General features: G+C 43.6%; 1 protein-coding gene across 1 annotated transcript; it reads right to left on the bottom strand.

Annotated features, from left to right (window-relative positions):
* Positions 1–868: 868 nt before the first annotated feature.
* On the bottom strand, positions 869–10,055 carry LRRC63 (leucine rich repeat containing 63). The gene is made up of 8 exons (XM_028721648.2): positions 9,659–10,055; positions 7,068–7,214; positions 4,756–4,949; positions 3,328–3,426; positions 2,765–2,901; positions 2,103–2,186; positions 1,501–1,740; positions 869–1,076 (listed from the first exon to the last, which is right to left on the bottom strand). Exons 1-8 carry the CDS (start codon positions 9,927–9,929, stop codon positions 869–871), a joined length of 1,380 nt encoding a protein of 459 aa, XP_028577481.2. The 5' UTR covers positions 9,930–10,055.
* Positions 10,056–15,494: the final 5,439 nt, after the last annotated feature.

Here is a 15,494-nt window from a genome sequence, read left to right as displayed (position 1 = left end):
ACTCTGTATCCAGTGTAAATATTCATCAGGATTATGAAGCAAAATATGGTGTAGTAGTTTTTACTGGAAACATTAGTGCAGAAAGATAAAGTACGGGCTATTCTGTAACTAATTTTTGCATTCAAAGCAGCTACATTGGAATCATGAGACCAGTTCAGAAATGGAAGGATCTTCAATATACATGTGGTGGCATCACAAACAGGCAAAAAATTACTGGGAGATGATTTATGAAGAACTTAAGAAAATGTTTAAATTTACATTTCCCAAAAACCCCGGAGCATTTTTATTGGCTATTATAGGTGAGGAGTTACCAAAGGAAGCTCACAATCTGTTTTTATATGCAACAGCAACTGCAGGAATAGATTACGCAAAATAAATTGGAAAGAAGAGGTCATCCCAACAAAAGATCAATGGCTGTACAAGTTGATAGAATTTTCAGAGCTTGCCACTATGACAGCTAAAATAAGAAATTTGGATGAGAGGAAAATAAAGGGTGAGTGGGAATATCTTAGTGCATATTTTAAAAGATGTGACATTAAAACTGCTTTGCAAGTAGGGATGATTTTTTGAACAACAGTTAACAAAAGAAAAGAAAAAGAAGAAAAAATGATAGGAGTAAAGTAGGGAGGAACTAAATGAGTTGCAGGCAAATCTTGAACGCCGGTAAGGGAAAAGTTGGGAAGTCTACATGGGAAAATGTGAGACAAAAAAACCGTATGAAGTATTAAATGGAAATGGAAAAGTGTATACACAAATAAAAAAAGGAATCATCAGGCCAGGACACAGACCTGTGTACAGTGCAGTGCTTGGCACTTTATTCGACAGACTGCCAGTTCAGCTTCAGTCAGTTAAAATATATTGACATCTATTACGCTGAAGCTGCAGCATCTGTAGCTTCAGCAGCTGCAGCAGCTTCAGCAGCTGCAACAGCTTCAGCAACATAATTTGAATAGCAGGTTGGCGAGCAGGCACTAAAAAGATAAGGAAGCCTAAGCCCATAGACATTCCTAAAAATGCGAGGGAACTGAAGGCCTTTTCCATACAAGGGTCCCGTGCAGCAATCGCAGGCTTTAAAGCTAAAATGTGGAGAGAGAGAGAGAGAGAGAGAGAGAGGCTGAGCCACTAAGGCCCACTGGTCCACGTGGAGTCTTCTGATTCTCACTGCCCAGGGTGACATTCTGCCAGGTCTCCTCTGCCCCCTCTAGATTTGGGGGACTGAGCCCCGTCCCAGCAGACATTGTGGGGGGCTGTAGAGGCCTCATCCCCATGGAGTTGGCGCACCTGTTCAAGACATTGCATGTACCTTACCCCCACTTATCTTTATACAGGGGATGCCAACCTTTTTGGACCAGTGGGTGCCATTCCAGCACAGGGCTGTGAGAATCCCAAAGGAAACCTTTTTGGTCACATAGTTATTGCAGGGGTTGGGGACTGACTGCTATTGCATCGAAAGTTTCCCTTAAAGCCTGTGGTTGTCATGGAGGTCCCCGCCTTACTTACTTGAGCAATATCTCGTGAATGTCCCTTGGGATCTTGTGATACACTCTCCAAAGGTTGTGTTTGGCAAAACAAAAGGCGGCCATGTCAGTGAGTCGTTGTGGCTCAAGGCGGCAGATTTCATCCCAGAAGTAGACATGCAAGAAGTTGTTTTCCACCTTAAGGCAGCTCAGCTTGAGCTTCAGCAGCCCGCAAGGCAAGACGTACAGTAGATTCCCTTCTACGTTCAGATATGTTAGGTTTCTAAAGGATCACAGACCAAAAGACATCCCACAGGTCACTTACATATGTCTCATCAACTTTACCAAGCAGTTGGCACCCTCAGCTGATTCCTCGTGAGTCCAACCAGTCCCTGACAATGGGTGTGTGAGTGAGGGTAAAACTAGCCTACTGTATGAAGGTAAAAGTCACATTTGTTGTTTTACCCACTTTTGATTCTGGCTCTGCTCACCACAGGAATGTGGCCCCCAGAGCTTTGCCCAGAATGGAGTGTATCCCACTGCAATAAGAGCTGGTACAAGAGTTTGTGCTTTGAAAATCTGATCAGGAAACCCAGACAATTGACACTAAAACAGTAGAAATCAGTTGGAGACTGAAATAAATACCTGAGTTTTCCAATTTCATTAGGGATGGATTCAAGTTCATTGTAGGAAACATCGAGGCCCTGCAGATTGGGCAATGAAAATAGCCTATAGAAAGAAAGCAAATACACACCATATCAAAGGCATATGAAACTCAGCACATCACTCACCTATTCATCTGCTGATGCGTGCTGAGTAATTCAGGAGGCCTAAAATTGCCACAGAAAGCCTCACTAAACCAAGAGACTACTTTCTTTGTCCTCCAATTTGTTACTATTGAAAAGACGGATTGTTTTGCACAAAAAAATGCGATAAAGATTATAGTTCCTAGGAATGGGCAGGGCTATTTTTTTTTTTTTTTAAGTGGGGGAGAGGTAAATAAAAGCAAAGAGACTGGTGGCATCTCAAATAATTTTGTTACGGTGAAAGCTTTTGTGGACGATAGTCTACTTCAGGTGCAAATAGACTGATGCAAGTGGTTACATGTGAAGAATAGGACTTTAGTGTGGGAGATTTGCAGTCAAATGCGAGTTAGTATGTGAAGGGGTTAAGGACCATAGAGTTTTAAAAATTACTGGAGTAGTCTCTGTGATGTCACAGAGTGCCCTAAGTGTGCTGGTGTTTATGAATCACACCATTGTATTTTGCAGGTGCTTTTTGTGATATTAAAAGCACTACTACTGTACCCAGCCGGAAGAGTAGTCAGCAAATTGAAGGACATAACCAATAATTTAAGATTCTTCATTCGGCAGATGTCTTCTGGGATGAATTTGATGGGGTTGTTTCGGAGCTTTAGCACTTCTAAGTGTTTAAGATAAAATACCTGTTGGATCAAAAAGAAAATTGAATGGGCAAATGTAATAAAATGAAGAAAACTGAGGACAAAGCCAAGGCTGGGTGCTTGATCTTCTAAGCGGAGGGCAAAGGTGTTGAGAGACTTGGAGAGTGACCAGGGAACGGACAGCTTAGGAGGAAAGATAAGTAACCTTGGGTTGCATGTCACAAATAAACTCTCGTTCTTTGTGAATGTTCAGTATGCTGGGGCATGTTGATAAAATTGCAGGATCATAGCTTCTCTCCTGTTGCTGCCGCCGCCAGAAAATGAGCCAAGATGGGATTAGAACCCTCTCAGATAGCTACCATCTCCCGCCAAACCACCACATAATGCGTGGAGCCATGTCTTCCCTGCTACTTGCAGAAAAACAAGGCAGGATTTTGTTTGTTTGTTATGTCCTACAGTAACACTTACCTCTGTAGGAAAGAAGTACAAGTAGTTAAATGACAGGTTGAGGTACAGCAAAAAGCTGGCCAAAGGTGAGAGGTCTGGAAGTTGAAACAGAAAAAATGCCTATGGAGAAAACACAGAAAGGGCAGGGGGGACAACCCACATGAGATTTATAGTTTCTATAAATAATCTGCTGTAAGAAAGAACTGCTTTCTTACAGCAGCAACAGGGAACAGGCTAATACATGTCTATTTCCATCCCTGGAAACTGCTCCATACATTGGATGGAACAGTTCTGGAGGTATCTGCAGCATATTTGATTCGAAATAATATACACCTATGCTTTAAAAGCTATGGTTTTCCCAGTAGTGATGTATGGAAGTGAGAGCTGGACCATAAAGAAGGCTGATCGATGCTTTTGAATTATGGTACTGGAGGAGACTCTTGAGAGTCCCATGGACTGCATGAAGATCAAACCTATCCATTCTGAAGGAAATCAGCCCTGAGTGCTCACTGGAGGGACAGATCCTGAAGCTGAGGCTCCAATACTTTGGCCACCTCATGAGAAGAGAAGACTCCCTGGAAAAGACCCTGATTTTGGGAAAGATGGAGGGCACAAGGAGAAGGGGATGACAGAGGACGAGATGGTTGGATAGTGTTCTCGAAGCTACCAGCATGAGTTTGACCAAACTGAGGGAGGCAGTGGAAGACAGGAGTGCCTGGCGTGCTCTGGTCCATGGGGTCACGAAGAGTCGGACACGACTAAACGACTAAACAACAGCAGCAATGCTTTAAAAGATATGCTGGAATGTAGCCTATGGATGTACTATCTACCAGGGATTAGACCTTCCTGATCTGTGGAAACCATGTTCAAACTGACGATGTGATCATGCACATTTGACTACTCATATAGGGCCAACCCTGTTACTGAACGTAAAACGTTAGTCTGAAGTGGTTTCAGAGATAAGACAGGCACCCGTAGTCTTGCACACACTACTTCACACAGTCTCTATGATAGGGATGGGGACCGCTTAGCCCTCCAGATGTTGTTGGACTACAGCTCCCTTCTGCCCTGAGCACTGATCTTTTTGGCAGGACTGATGGGATCTGGAGTTCGGCAACATCTGGACGGCAGCAGGTCCCCACCCCCGCTCTACAGACTTGGGAGTTCTGTGTGAACAGCACTTTTACTCTCAGTCTTTCTATAAAGAACAGGGTAAAGAAGTCTAGCAAATCACTCTGTAGCTCTATAAGAGAACTATGGTGGTTTGTGGTTGATTGGGAAGACTTAGACTCAAATCCTCAGTGTACCATAGAGCTCACAAGGTGACCTTTGGCTTAACTTCTCTTGGACTGTTATGGTGATAAAATGGAAATCCCATTGGAGGCCCCAGTAAGTGCCTCAGAGAAAAGACTGTCATAGGCAACACAGCCACACTTTTAGGGAAATTACCTTAAGACTAAGCCCAGTTCTTCTATGCATTAGACAAGAGAGTACTGCCATGTAAGCTGCTGACATTGATTCAGTCTCTTCCTCTTCTAGATTTAATTTCGGCTCGCTTCCCATACCGGAGATAAGTGAGTCATCATAATCCAGCTCAGGTTCATAATCCAGCTCAGGTTCTAGTTCTGGAATAAATCTCGTTCCTGCATATGTGGTGGGAATGCAAAATGGTTAACCTGGGTGTTTAATATCAAATATCACCGGTCAAAACATGTTTCTGGCTCCTCTTTGGCTCTTCTCTCTTTAGATAACGATGTCAACCCCTCAGTCATGTGCAAAAACATAGCCTTAATGTTACTAGTGGCTGCCAGATTAGCTATTGCCCGTTACTGAAAGTCTCCTTACACTTTAATGTGTAAGACATGGTTCATCAATGAATGAATTTATTATTTCGGTCACAGACCAGTTCCAGCTCACATACAATATCAAGGAAGTCATAAAACACGATAGGGATACATTTGATGGTTCAGCAATGTCTGAAACACCGCTTTGTCAAAACACTTGACCAGACACAGACATGTCTTGCACTGTCCATTATATAATGATGCAAGAAAAAGATTTTTGGTACCTATAATGACAGGGTCCCCTGGCCAGAACCCCCTTGATATGATGTTATACCTCCTTGCAGACACAGATAAGTATGTGACCTGGCGGGTAGCACTTTTTGCAACTGCTGCTAGGAAAATTAGAGCAAATTATATAGCCAAGGTAGCCATTAACTGTAAAGGAGATGAATTTATTTGATCCTATCTATCTACCTCAGGCTATGCTCTATCTTTGTCACCAAACTCTGAGTATAAATTGCACACTGTATTAATTGATATTGTTTTTAACATTAGTGACCATGTGATGATTTTAGCTTATGAATTTTATTGTTCAATGTTTTTATTTGTACATTGGGGTACTTTTATAGCTTTGTTTAGAGTACGTAATGTTTTAATAATATAAATGTTTTAAGTCTTTTTTTTACCAATTCAGTATATTTTCTTTTAATTGTTAAATAATTCTGTGTACATTTTGGCAGCCTTTGGCTATGTGCAATAAAACTGACTGAGACTGAGACGTGTGGTCCAAGGAAAAGCTAAATCTCAGAATTCTGAATCAGATTCATTTACCTTTTTTGAGCATATTGACAGGGAAGGATCTTCCCATAACCCTTCAGTTCAGGGGTCAGCAAGGTTTATCTTGCCTCACACTACTGCCAGTCTATTGGGGTGAAGGATCTGAAGCAGGGAGCCTGCTCTTCATATGAAATTCCCTGCAGGATTTATAGCAGATCTCACTGGAAGGACAGATCCTGAAGCTGAGACTCCAATATTTTGGCCACCTCGTGAGAAGAGAAGACCCCCTGGAAAAGACCCTGATGTTGGGAAAGATGGAGGGCACAAGGAGAAGGGGACGACAGAGATGCCCGGGCTTAGTAGAAAAAAGTATTGTGTTTTTACAGAGGGCTTGTGATGGAAAGTTTAAGGTAAAGGTAAAGGGACCCCTGACCATTAGGTCCAGTCGTGACCGACTCTGGGGTTGTGGCGCTCATCTCGCTTTATTGGCCGAGGGAGCCGGCGTACAGCTTCTGGGTCATGTGGCCAGCATGACTAAGCCGCTTCTGGCGAACCAGAGCAGCGCACGGAAACGCCATTTACCTTCCCGCTGCAGTGGTACCTATTTATCTACTTACACTTTGACGTGGAAAGTTTACTTCCCTACTAATTGGATTGCCCAGAATATTCACCCCCAAATTAAAGATTTGCATGTCACATTACATAAGAATGCAAGGACACACAGCATATATTTGAAAGTAGCTTATTTGCTAGATGGCATATAACTCTGTCTTGTTTGCAGCAGCAGCTGCAGCCTTTAGGAAAATGCTTGTAGATTATGAACTAGTGAATTGTCATGATGTTTAAGATTTGATTAAGACAGCTCACTGATCCATAGCTGTCAACCTTCCCTTTTTTTGCGGGAAATTCCCTTATTCCAGCGCCGTTTCCCGCTGCTTCCCGCTGCTATCCTGGATTGTTAGATATCCCGTAGACTGTCCCCGGGACAGGTGAGGCTGCTGATCCCTTATTTTCAAATCTGAAAGTTGACAGCTATGCACTGATCACTTCTATCATCAACTGTTTCCAGTAAAGCTTGTTTATTACCTTATTTTATATTTGTGTGTGTGCTGCATCAAGGCTTTTAGATGAATAACAGTAACGGTTCTTTTTAAAGGACACACACACACATACACACGAGTATATAAAAATGGTTTCTACCTGCATAAGTCACTGTTTTCTTTTTTTTCTGTTTTACCTCCTCAATAATCAATTCTTTTTCCTCTGCAGGGAGAGACAGTCTTTCTTCCAGTCTTTCCCCCAGTCTTTCTCCCAGTCTCTCCGCCAGTCTCTCCTCCAGTAACCTTTCTGAAAAACATCGTGAGTCAAGTTAGAGTGGATTCCGTTTATAGGGAGATAAATATCTTCAGATCTTCCTTTGCAAAACAACAATGTCTCTTGGGATGTGTGTGTTGGTTGTTGTTTAGGCTTTTAAAACACTTGGGGGGTGGACTTCAGTGTTGCACTATTACAAATGTTCTGTCTGGTTCCCACATGGAATTATCCCCCCTACCACATGCTATTCTGGGGTCTATCTTTAGGAAGCTTGGGTGGGGGGCAAACTCTATTATGGCGCAAGTGGAAGCCCTTGTCCAAGGTTTCTGCTAATGGGAGTTCCTAAGCTGAATCCCATATCCTCCAACATTCCTCCAATGAAAATAGGGACATCCTGGGAAAAGGTTAGGTCCAGTTGTGGCCGACTCTGGGGTTGTGGTGCTCATCTTGCTTTACAGGCCGAGGGAGCTGGTGTATAGCTTCCGGGTCATGTGGCCAGCATGACTAAGCCGCTTATCTACCTATTTATCTACTTGCACTTTGACGTGCTTTCAAACTGCTAGGTTGGCAGGAGCAGGGACCGAGCAATGGGAGCTCACCCTGTTGTGGGGATTCGAACCGCTGACCCTCTGATCAGCAAGTCCTAGGCTCTGTGGTTTAACCCACAGCACCACCCGCGTCCCGTACATTTATGTACATTTATTTTATATATATAAGACCTTAGAATTCCTATAACAGACATCTTATGGAAAAGCAGGACATTTGGGGATCAAATCAGAAACTGGGACATCTTCCAGGACTGTCCCTGGAAAATAGGGACACTTGGAAGGTCTGAAATCCTGCTCTTTGTGTACCAAACTGAATGTATGTACCCTTCTATATTCTGCTACAGGGCAGGTTAATTTAAATAATCAGGAAAGAAGATTGAGGACTCAGCTATAACATTTTAAGTGCATTTTAAGTGCATTATACAAATGTGACACTAGATGGCACTGGTGAGCGTGCAGGGTTTTTTAAAGCATTTTCAAAGCATTTTTTATATCTGTGTAGATCCAGCCTAATATTATACTGACTGTTCGCAAAGAATCCTCAGAGCACTAATACTTTTCTTCAATGGAACAGTTGCTACCAGAGCTCAGACACCCTTCTCATCAGAGCTTATCTATTATTATTGGTATTATTATTAATCAGATTTATGTACTGCCCATCATCATAAGAGCTCAGGGCGGTTCACAGAATAAAATACAGGAAGAAAAGAAGTAAATAAGTAAATCAAACCAGCAAAACAATAACCCCCCTCCCTTCATCCTGATTCCCACCCCTCCTTTCCTTACATCCTTCTGTTCCACCAAACTCTTGATACAGACTTGCTACTAGGTCTCCAATATCTCTAATTTTTTCGTTCCTTTCCTCTTTGCTCTAAGTGTTTGATGCTGCCTTAAAAGTGCAGCACCCTCTTATCTCTACCCCCCTTCAACAGCTCATTTTCCAAGCAAGACGGAACGCGTTCTGACAATTCATCTTCTCCTATTTGCTCTCTGGCTGCTCTCAGTTTTCCTCTTTCTGATTCCCCATCAAGCAGATTTATGGGTCCCGTGGGGATAGGAGAAGGTGGGGAAGTCCCACTGTGCCGCTAAAAGTCCTGGCATGCCTTCGGCTCAGCATTTATGCTTTATCTCTGCACACTTTGAGGAGAGGCATGACCTCTGACCTGGCCTGGTTTATTGCCAGTGGAGGTTCTTCCGTGGATTTACAGAGGTGTGAAACTATCTCTGCTTCCTTTTCACAACTGATTTACATCACTGATCCAAAAATCAAGTTTTCCCCTGGCACGTTACACCAGGTTACGAAAGTGCATGCTATAGTCGCTAAAAATGTTGATTTACAATTAAACAGACCTCATACAACCTATGATTACTTAAAAATGTTCGCTTTTACCATTCCAGAAAGTCCCATTTTGAACCTAATTTACTTTCCAGACTCCTTAGGGATTTACTTTCCAGACTCCTTAGGGCTGCACTGTAAGAAATATCCAAGTAGGAGATCTCTTACACACCTAATTGATTAGAGTTTTCATTACTACAACAAGCTTGTATCGTTCATTACCATGCTGAAAAACAGCAGAGTTTTGTGCTAAAATGCAGTCTGAATTGTGTGTGGGGAAGATTTAAACAGGAATATATATATATATATAGGAAGACTAAGTGGGAGATTTGAAGACCCTGAAAGTCCTGATCAAATCCAGTGTACGTGTGAAAATGTGCAGAGTTTTCCTTTTCACTTAAAAAAAAATATCAATTCTGACATTCTCTTAGAGTAAAATTCAGTGTTGCCACTCAAATTTTCAGCTATGCAATGGAGAACAGAAACAGACCTTTGGGGATGGCATTAACTGAAAACAGCAGAGGAAGAATATGCAGAAACAGAGTGTGTAAAACAAGCCAAAATTCATAAAACTGCAGCATACAGTACTGTACCTAATTCCATTTGTCTCTCAGATTTTCTTGGTGGTTCAGGAAAAGGCAGATCTTCATTTGAGAGCAGTATAGAATGGAGTTCTCTTGGGCCTCTCCTTTCCCTAGCAATCAGCTCACTCGTGAGTGCTTCATAGTTAAGTCGAGAAATAATTGGCCTTGTAGTTTCAACGTCCAAGCATTTGACATGAAGAGTGGCGACTACAGCCAGACCTTTCAATATAAAATCTCTTCGTAAAAGCAGCCGGTAATCTCCTAGAAATGGCATTTGCATCCTTAAGGGTACACGACGTTTTTGCAATGGGAAGCTAGGAGGACCACTAGGGTGTGAAGGAATAATAAAGGTTCTCTCAATATTAGCTGGAACTTGGATTTCAGAACCAAAGTCTGGGAAACTCAAACAAATTGCTTGGCTCTTCTCAGGTAAATGAAGTTGGTCAAAACCAGTGCCATGTTTTTCTTTGAATTTTGTATCTTCCTCATGAGCACCTGTAATGAAATAGGACAGTTGTACACAAAAAGAAAAGTCAGGCTATTTAAAGTGCAAACTAATGTTTCCTAAATAGAATTAACTCGGCCTTGGTTGTGGAGAGGGAATTTTGCTTCCTTATTAAAAAAAAAAAGACAGTAATTTGCAATGCCTTTTGAAGAAGTGAAAAGCAGGGCTGGCCCAAGACATTTTGCTGCCTGAGGCAAACCATTGCAGTTTGTTAAGAGTGCTGGGTTAAAGCATAGATAGGGAATATCAGGCTCAGGGCCCAAATGCAACCGTCTAGGCCTCTGTCGGGGCTCAAGCCGCTCTCTTCACTCCTGCTTTTATACCCTCCAACATCCGGCTGATCCAAATTGGGACACTTAATTTTTTCAGTCCCAAGCTGTCACAAGAGCTGGCTGGCTTGGACCAGAGCATGAGACCAGAAAACAAACATTTTCATTTTTGTCCAGTGCTGTGGTGCAAGACCAGAAAATGAGCGCTTTTGGGTTCAGTGCTCTGGCACGAGCCCACTAATTTGCACCAGAGTGCTGAACCCAAAAATGGGACATTCCAGCCATTCCAGGGATGGCTTCTGTAATTCTGGGATGTCCCACTTAAATCGGGACAGTTGAGCAGTTTGTGCTTTGTGCCTTCCTTGAGTGTTTTTGGAGAGAAGGCACTATAGTGGTGGGAGAACTCTCTTTTCAGACACCCCTCCCTCCATACTAAGGAATGAGCCCCCCACTGATCACAGTGGACTAATTATTAGCATAGATGCTGAGAAGAGAGCTGCCCAAGTTTCAAGTTGTAAACCATTGAATAAAGGTAAAGGGTCCAGTCGTGGCCGACTCTGGGGTTGCGGAGCTCATCTTGCTTTACTGGCCGAGGGAGCCGGCGTACAGCTTCCGGGTCATGTGGCCAGCATGACTAAGCCGCTTCTAGCGAACCAGAGCAGCGCACAGAAATGCCGTTTACCTTCCCGCCGGAGCGGTACCTATTTATCTACTTGCACTTTGACATGCTTTCAAACTGCTAGGTTGGCAGGAGCAGGGACCGAGCAACGGGAGCTCACCCCGTCGCGGGGATTCAAACCGCCAACCTTCTGACCGGCAAGTCGTAGGCTCTGTGGTTTAACCCACAGCGCCACCCGCGTCCCATAAACCATTGAATAGACCATGGTTAATCAATGGTATGCCCAATCCTAGGTTACCCATTGCGCCACATTACCTTTACGGCCTTTTCTGCTTGGTCCAGCCCGTTCAGTCTTCCCCTTTGGGGACAAAGGTCTCCGAAGCAGCTTAGGTTCAGACATGGACCTGGATTTATAATCCTGTTGTAAAACTGCGTGAGAAACATGAGTGTACTTTGTTCTTAAAAATGATAATGCAGAGACGCAGAAGCTTAGCTTTCTTCAAACATTCTGTACTCAGTACCGCTCCAAATTTTCTTCCTTATAGGACATATGTCCACAACTTTCAACCTAGCACCAAATTATTATTTTTTTTAAAAAAAACCTTAGCATCAACTATCTGATGTGTGGACACTCTTTGACGCAGCTGCATCCACATCCCTGCAGCACTTGCACAGAAAAATTGGGGTGAAACTTTAGATTGGTTTAAAATAATTGGTTTTCCATCCCTCTTTGTGTGTGAGAGAGAATGTAAAATCCTCCCCTGGGTGGACTTGAATCACCAATCTTCTAGTTAACAGCCAAATGTGCTGATCCCTTGTGCCACTGGTGTTTTCATTCCTCCACCCTGAACTGGCAAGATATGTTCCCCAATTTCATGCTCCCACTGTGAACAACCAGTCTATCTTTTAGAAGTATCCCCAGTGCGTGCAGCATGGATGTTACATTGACAAATATATTGTCCAATGCTTTGAATTGCAGCGGCAAACTTGTTACCTTCTTTTTTTAAAAGAAATCCCTGCAGCAGTTGCACATCTCATTGTAGGCATGCGAGTTCCATTTTACTGTAGTGTCAGCTGACGACATGGCTCCCCAAATCAACACAGATTGTGGAAACTTCACACTGGACTTCAAGCATCTGGCATTGTGTGCCTCCCCATTCTTCCTCCAGACTCTGGGTCCTTGGTTTCCAAATGAGATGCAAAAGCTGCTCTCATCAGAAAAGATTTGGGAAGCCATGTCATCAGCTGGTGTTGGTCCACTGTGCTTCATTGAGTCCAGGGTCAACGTAGCCGTCTACCAGGAGATTTTGAAGCACTTCATGCTTCCTTCCGCAGACGATCTTTATGGGGATGTTGACTTCATTTTCCAGCAGGACTTCGGTACCTGCCCACACTGCCAAAAGTACCCAAACCTGGTTCAATGCCCATGGGATTACTGTGCTTGATTGGCCAGCAGACTCACCTGACCTGAACCCCATAGAGAATCTATGGGGCATTGCCAAGAGAAAGGTGAGAGACATGAGACTGAGCAATACAGAAGAGCTTAAGGCTGCTATTGAAGCATCCTGGTCTTCCATAACACCTCAGCAGTGCCACAGGCTGATAGCATCCATGCCACGCCACATTGAGGCAGTAATTGATGCAAAAGGGGCCCAAACCAAGTACTGAGTACATATGCATGCTTCTACTTCTCAGAGGTCCAATATTGCTCTATTTGCAGTCCTTGTTTTGCTGATTTCATTTAATATTCTAATTTTCTGAGATTGTGAATTTGGGGTTTTCATCAGCTGTACGCCATGATCATCACAATTATAACAAATAAAGGCTTGACATATCTCGCTTTGCATGTCATGAGTCTATCTCATATATTAGTTTCACCTTTTAAGTTGAATTACTGAAATAAATGAACTTTTCCACGATATTCTAATTTTCCGAGTTTCACCTGTATATCCTTAGCTCCCAGAGTTCAGGATTAATTAATGGACCAAAGGATGTACTTTGAAAATGAAATGGGCTGATTGTCATGGCTGGTCCTTCCACGGCTTGTGTTTGCAATGCAGGTTTTGCAGTGAAAAGATTGTAATATTTGCATATGCTTGGAGATGACTCTAGATTCCCTGTTGCTCGAATTAGCAGCTCATCACAGATGCTAAGTGCAGGTTAGCTTTTATATATCCATCTATTTCAGAGCACATAAAAGACCCTGATGCTGGGAAAGATGGAGGGCACAAGGAGAAGGGGATGACAGAGGATGAGATGGTTGGACAGTGTTCTTGAAGCTACCAGCATGAGTTTGACCAAACTGCGGGAGGCAGTGGAAGACAGGAGTGCCTGGCGTGCTCTGGTCCATGGGGTCACGAAGAGTCGGACACAACTAAACGACTAAACAACAACAATTTCAGAGCACATACCCATCCGAAGAAAATCCATTCAAGTTTTGAGGCAGTTCTGCTGAGAAACACTTCTGTACATCTGTACATTTGGATGTGCCTAGTAGGTTAATTATGTTTAGTGTGTCTCTGTAAAACAGTGATATGTAACCTGTGGTTCTTCAGCTGTCATTGGACTCCAACTCCCAACAGCCTCAGCAAGCATGACCAGTGGCCAGAGATTATGTATTCCAATGGCATCTGAAAGGCCAGAAGTTCTATATTCAGGCTTTCTAAAGGCTGCTTGGCAGGCTGATATTCTGAATAATCAATTTGGTTACAAATTCTCATTTTTATTATTGTACATGGTGGTCAACCAACGTGTCAGTCAACGCATAATAATTTGCCCTAAGTTGATATTGTGCATCAACCTACAGCTACCTTGCCTTAGGAGGTCTATACAACTAGTCTGTTTCAAGCTTTCCCAACTGTAAGAATAGTAACTTACACAGCTGCTCATGTAATTAATAACTTGTTAATAACCTCTTGGCTGCCATTTTTGTTTTTCCTACCATGGCCAAGACATAGATGTTTTGCTGGACTCACTGGACCTGTCAGAGACGCCACCTAAGGAAGGTCACTTGGCATCCTTGGAGACGAGTCCTAACAAACAAGGTGGGAGCCGCCTTCTGATTGGCTAGAGAATGACCATTCCATTCTACAAAGGGCTACAAGGGGAGGAATCAGTACGATTGACGGAGGAACCATCCTATGCTGAGGAATGGTTTGCCACTACATGTGGCACAGCTGGGGTTCATTAGCATAGGAACCATCCTATGCTGAGGAATGGTTTGCCACTACATGTAAGAGATGGCACAGCTGGGGTTCATTAGCAGTCAAGAGATTTGACGGGGCCACTGGCTCAAACTCAGACAACCTGTGGTACAGAGAAGACAAGGTACAGAGAATGTGCTTGTGTACCAACACACCCCAGGGACTGGGTAAGCGAAGCCAACAGCCAGTACAATATGTAGGAGCGACAAACTATGGCAGAGGGAAGCATGTTTCTCACAACAAGTCACAGCCTGCCATAGTAAACACAACTACCACTGGCCTTTAACAAAATAAATAAATTGCCAACTGGTGTAGAAAACTGAACTTACAGTCGGAAAAACTGAACATTTTGGCAGGTTTGTCCAACCCTACTGGTGAAGGTAGGGATGTGGGTGGCGCTGTAGGTTAAACCACAGAGCATAGGACTTGCCGATCAGAAGGTCGGCGGTTCGAATCCCCGCGACGTGGTCAGCTCCTGTTGCTTGGTCCCTGCTCCTGGCCACCTAGCAGTTCAGGAGCACGTCAAAGTGCAAGTAGATAAATAGGTACCGCTCCGGCGGGAAGGTAAATGGCGTTTCTGTGTGCTGCTCTGGTTCTCCAGAAGTGGCTTTGTCATGCTGGCCACATGACCCGGAAGCTGTACGCCGGCTCCTTCAGCCAATAAAGCGAGATGAGTGCCGCAACCCCACAGTCATCCGCGACTGGACCTAATGGTCAGGGGTCCCTTTACCTTTACTGGTGAAGGTGCAGCAGAGCTCGATTCTTCCTTTGTGTCTGCTATAGAAATGCCGTGGTTTACTGCAGATGGGACAGAATTCTCTATCCCTCCTCTGCCAGCCACTCCCCTGCTCCCAGGGTAGTAGTTTTTGTGGATTCATTTACAAGGCTGGATGATAACATAGTTTTAAATATCACTTCTGAAAAACTTCAATCTGGTTCCCTTCTCATGAGTTTATTTTTTAAGTATTTAAAAAAACTTGCATTTATTCCAATAAATTCGCCAGACTGAAAGTCTCCTCCCCCATCGTTCTGCCCGGACACTGAGGTCCAGCTCTGAGGGCCTTCTGGCGGTTCCCTCACTGCGAGGGGCCAAGTTACAGGGAACCAGGCAGAGGGCCTTCTCGGTAGTGGCGCCCGCCCTGTGGAACGCCCTCCCATCAGATGTCAAAGCGATAAACATCTACCTGACATTCAGAAGACATCTGAAGGCAGCCCTGTTCAGGGAAGTTTTAATATGTGACATTTTAGT

The sequence above is a fragment of the Podarcis muralis genome, chromosome 3 (assembly GCF_964188315.1).
Source record: "Podarcis muralis chromosome 3, rPodMur119.hap1.1, whole genome shotgun sequence".
Classification (NCBI taxonomy): domain Eukaryota; kingdom Metazoa; phylum Chordata; class Lepidosauria; order Squamata; family Lacertidae; genus Podarcis; species Podarcis muralis.
The sequence above is the reverse complement of the archived record's forward strand: the minus strand, read 5'-3'. Positions and strand labels throughout refer to the sequence as shown.

Coding starts and splice junctions, on each gene's coding strand:
- LRRC63 (XM_028721648.2), bottom strand. CDS start 9,929: ATGCAAATGCCATTTCTAGGAGATTACCGGCTGCTTTTACGAAGAGAT. Junction 7,215..9,658: donor TGAGAGACAAATGGAATTAG/GTACAGTACTGT, acceptor GATGTTTTTCAG/AAAGGTTACTGGAGGAGAGA. Junction 1,741..2,102: donor AATGAAATTGGAAAACTCAG/GTATTTATTTCA, acceptor GTGATCCTTTAG/AAACCTAACATATCTGAACG.